This window comes from Solea senegalensis, unplaced genomic scaffold (genome assembly GCF_019176455.1).
Source record: "Solea senegalensis isolate Sse05_10M unplaced genomic scaffold, IFAPA_SoseM_1 scf7180000017256, whole genome shotgun sequence".
In the NCBI taxonomy this organism is placed as follows: Eukaryota; Metazoa; Chordata; class Actinopteri; order Pleuronectiformes; family Soleidae; genus Solea; species Solea senegalensis.
In genome coordinates, this window is record NW_025322309.1 from 1 (window position 1) to 4891 (window position 4891).

At 44.6% G+C, this 4891-nt stretch overlaps 1 protein-coding gene across 1 annotated transcript; it reads right to left on the reverse strand.

The window, feature by feature from the left end:
• Positions 1–1402: 1402 nt before the first annotated feature.
• Positions 1403–4616, reverse strand: LOC122764152 (NLR family CARD domain-containing protein 3-like; the record flags this gene model as incomplete). The annotated part of the gene is made up of 3 exons (XM_044018485.1): positions 4376–4616; positions 2062–3970; positions 1403–1423 (listed from the first exon to the last, which is right to left on the reverse strand). Coding segments are annotated over exons 1-3 (2171 nt in total), but the record flags the coding sequence as incomplete, so codon positions are not given.
• Between the last annotated feature and the right edge of the window lie 275 nt (positions 4617–4891).

A 4891-nucleotide genomic window follows, 5' to 3' on the forward strand; every position in this document is an offset into this window, starting at 1 on the left:
CTCTCTTTCTCACTCACTCTCTCTCTTTCTCACTCACTCACTCTCTCTCTTTCTCACTCACTCACTCACTCTCTTTCATTCATGAACGAGAGTCTCCTCATAGGCGCCATCTTGTGTCGAACACGTGTCTCTGCAGCCATGCTATCACATGTTCGACCCAAGATCTGCGGCCTCGTGTTAATGTGTTTCTGGCGCCATCTTTGGTGGAAGCGTGCGTCTACAGTCACTGCTACTGCGCATGCCTTCTCTGCTTTAGTGTCGGAAGTGGGAGTGGCTTTGCTCGGCCAACCGCGTCACTCCCATGTCTTATCTTTGTCTCATGTTACACTCACACACACACACACACACACATATTGGTGTTTATGTTGTATATAGCCTGTGTTGTTGTAGCTTAGCAAGTGATATTTGTTGATTCAACCAATAGATTTTCGTTCTACATTAATGTTCACTTTTAGTGAACATGATTGTTTAATTGATTTCAATGTTTGATTTAATAAATTGTTACTTTTATTAACCTGAAGGAATGCTCTGTGTCTTTTGTACATGAATACAGTGACAAATGGGGGTTGAGAGGGTCTGTGCTCGGATTCATACCTTCAATACTGTTAAATTGGGATATCTTTGATATCGTTGTCAATTACAGTGATTATTTAAGACTGATTTTAAAGGCATAGATTGATTGTCTTTTCCCTGTTTTCAGGGTGGTGCCCCGTTCTAGAATGAATTAACATTTAATTCATTTTTCAAAATGTTTAATTAAAATATTTTATTATCCTCTCTATCCTCACAGAGTAGCCACAGCAGTCATAATAGTTGGTTTAGTTGCCGTTTTTTGACGTGGTACAACTTATAGTTTGGGAGCTCACCGCACTCCAACCGCCCAGGTCGCCATCTTGAGCCAACTGAGGACGCTCCTGTTTGTTTGTAAACAGTCACAGCTGTGACATCATCAACAACACTCATTCTCATTGGCTACATGTGAACGTGTCAGAGGAGAAAGTGAAAAACATCAAGTTCAGTCAGAAAAGGTCAAAGCTGCGACTGACGTGAAAACTACAGCGACTGAAACACTTTAGAAAACAAAAAACACGTCAGCTGTGAAAAGATCCTGATTCTACATCTGAGGGAAGAAAAAGTGGAAACATGGAACAACCATCACTGATTCAACTCATGTGACAACATGAATGACTTTCAGTTGTGGATGAAACATCTGACATTTACAACAGTAACAGAGAGTCAGTGAACTCACCACAGAGTCTCCAGTCTACAATGTGGACTCTCCAGTCCAGAACACAGCAGCTTCACTCCTGAATCCTGCAGCTTGTTCTCACTCAGGTTCAGGTCTCTCAGGTGTGAGGGGTTGGACTTCAGAGCTGAGACCAGAGAAGAACAGCTGATCTCTGTCAAACTGCAGCCCCTCAACCTGAATAAAGAATAAAAGATGAGACTTTAGACAAAGTTGCTGCTTGAAACCAGTAGTATTGTTATTATTATTAATATGATACTATAATTAAAGTTGATATCAGTCTAATGTTTATGTCTCATTAATAGAACATCAATTACATTGTAGTTGTATAAAAATGTCATAAGTCCTGTTTAAACTTAGAAGCTGACACAACTGTTATATTTCTGCTCCTGGTCTCTCTCTTCTGTCTCTACCTCACCTCCCTCTTTTACTTTCTCTCCCCCTCCTCTCCTCTGTCCTCCATTTTGTCCTTTCACCACAACCGGTCGAGGCAGATGCTGCACATGTTTGAGTCTGGTTCTGTCACAGATTTTCTCTCCACTGCCCCCTAGTGTTTGTTCATTGTGTGAACTGTTGGGTTCTCTTGTCTTTCTGTCTTATCATGAACAGAGACTTGAGAGAATGTTGTGATTTGGTGTTTTCATTCAGTTCAAAACAAGAATCACAACCAGCTGACAAATCTTCACTTTCATCATTTAAAACATCTCCAGAAACAAACTGAGAAGAATGAGAAGAACTGACTTCTGTGTGTATTTGATAAACCAAACCATGAATCATCACTGACTGATGATGTTATTGATCATGTCTGAACTCACCGAGCCTTCCTGCAGTTCCTCACAGCTGGAATCAGTCTCTGTTTCCCCTGGACTGATGTTCTGTACTTGCTCAGGTCCAACTCATCCAGAACCTCCTCAGACATCTGCAGCATGTATGCCAGAGCTGAGCAGTGGATCTCAGAGAGTCCCTGTCCTCTGTTCTTTGACTTCATGAACTTTTTGATCTCCTGATGCACTGATTGGTCGTTCATCTCTGTCAGACAGTGGAAGATGTTGATGCTTCTGTCAGGTGAGATGTTCTCTGTGTTCATCTTCTTCAGGTTCTCAATGACCCTCTGGATGATTTTTGGACTGTTCTGAGTCTGACCCAGCAGACCTCTTAAGAGTCTGTGGTTGGACTCCAGACAGAGTCCATGAAGGAAGCGAACAAACAGGTCCAGGTGACCATTTTCACTTTGAAGGGATTTCTCCATGGCTGATTTCAGGAACACATCCAGAGGAGTGTAACCACCATCATCATCATCATCAACTTTTTTTCTGAAGAAGTCCTGCAGCAACATTTTCAGTGACTTTTTCGTACTGTCTTTTTTTCTAAAGAAGTCCTGCAGTACCTCTGTCTTCCTGTCTTTATCTTCTTGTCTGAAGAAGTACTGCAGTACCTCTGTTTTCCTGCTGGTGAAACAGTGGAACATGTAGACTGCAGCCAGAAACTCCTGAACACTCAGATGAACAAAGCAGTAGACTGATTTCTGGAAGATCACGCTCTCTCTTCTAAAGATCTCTGTACAAACTCCTGAGTACACCGAAGCCTCTGTCACACTTAGACCACACCGCTCCAGGTCTTCTTGGTAAAACATGATGTCTCCTTTCTGCAGATGTTCAAAGGCCAGCCTCCCCAGCTTCAGAAGAAAGTCCTTGTCGGCCTCCATCAGCTCCCGTGGACTCGTCTCATGTCCTTTATCGTACTTGTTCTTCTTCCTCTCTGTCTGAACCAGCAGGAAGTGTGAGTACAGGTCTGTCAGGGTCTTGGGCAGCTCTCCTCTCTGCTCTGTGGTCAGCATGTGCTCCAGAACTGTAGCACTGATCCAGCAGAAGACTGGGACTTGACACATGATGTGGAGGCTCCTGGACGTCTTGATGTGTGAGATGATTTTGCTGGACAGATCATCAGTTCTGGATCTCTTCCTGAAGTACTCGTCCTTCTGGTCGTCAGTGAAGCCTCGTACTTCTGTTACCCTGGCAACACATTTAGGAGGGATCTGATTGGCCGCCGCAGGTCGAGAAGTTATCCAGACAAGAGCTGAGGGAAGCAGATTCCCCTGGATGAGGTTGGTCAGCAGCACGTTGACTGATGACCTGTGTGTGACGTCAGAAACCAGCGTGCTGCTGCTGAAGTCCAGTGAGAGTCTGCTTTCATCCAGGCCGTCAAAGATGAACAAAGGTTTACAGACAGCGAGCTCCTCTGCTCTGACCTTCTCTAATGTTGGATAGAAAACATGGAGCAGCGTGAGAAGACTGTGCTGCTGATCTCTGATCAGGTTCAGCTCCCTGAACGAGAGCACAATCAGCAGATTCACATCCTGGTTTTCCAAACCCTCGGCCCAGTCCAGAGTGAACTTCTGCACCGAGAAGGTTTTTCCTACACCAGCGACGCCGTTGGTCAGGACGACTCTGATGCTCCCCTGCTGGTCAGGTAAGGCTTTAAAGATGTCGCAGCACTTGATGGGAGTGTCCTGGTCCGTCTTCTTCTTGGAGGTCGTCTCCAGCTGCATCACCTCATGTTGAGTATTGACCTCTTCACTCTGTCCCTCTGTGATGTAGAGCTCAGTGAAGATCCTGTTCAGGAGGGTTCTACTTCCTGTTCCTTCAGTTCCTTCAGTCACATGTTCAAATCTGCTCCTCAGACTGATCTTATGTTCATCTAGAACCTTCTGCAGACCAACATCTGCTGAAAGACAAGAGACAAAGAATGTGAGCAGCTGAGGATTATTTTCATCAGTGTCATGTTTTTCTGTGACGTTGTTGTTTTATGTTGTTTGTTGTCAAATGAAAAACTACATTTTCACTGTAATGACTTGAATAACTTTATTCTGAAAGACTGAATCATTCTAGAAGAACTGTGATGATTGTGAAGGAAAGAGTATCATCTGCATACAAGAGAACAATCATGAGAGAAAAGCAGCAAAATGAGGGGAAACCTTCATTTCTTCAACCTGCAGGGGGCAGCAGAGAGTTAAACTCCATCATGGAGTTAACATGAGTCACATTTTTAACTTTTGAACAGTTTTCTCCTGTTTTTCCATTTCTAAAGTCTGCTAGTGCTGATGGGAGCTGCTCTCCTTATGAGTCTTACCAAAGATGCTCTGTGGTCCACGTCCTGTCCTGGGTCTTTGTCCACACTGGGGACAGCAGGAGTCTCCTGGTGGACCAGACTGGTCCCAGTATGAGGAGATGCAGTGTCTGCAGAACTGGTGACCGCAGCTGGTGGAGACTGGATCCTTCAGGACGTCCTGACACAGAGGACAGCGGGACGTCTGCTCGTCCACAGAAACAGCAAACTGGTCTCTGTGGAGACGTTTCTTTATCACTGACATGTCGGGACAGGTGGACATGTCTCTGTGGAGACATTTCTTTATCACTGACACGTCAGGGATAGGTGGACGTGTGTCTGTGGAGACATTTCTTTATCACTGACACGTCAGGGACAGGTGGACATGTCTCTGTGAAGACATCCTTACAGCTTTGTCTCACAGTGGTTCTGATGGACTGTTGTAAAGGTCTAACCCTGAGGCTCATCCTCACACTCTCTCTGACTCGTCAATGGTTTGACTCATTGATCCGTTTCATCAGATTCTGAATCAGTTCAGTT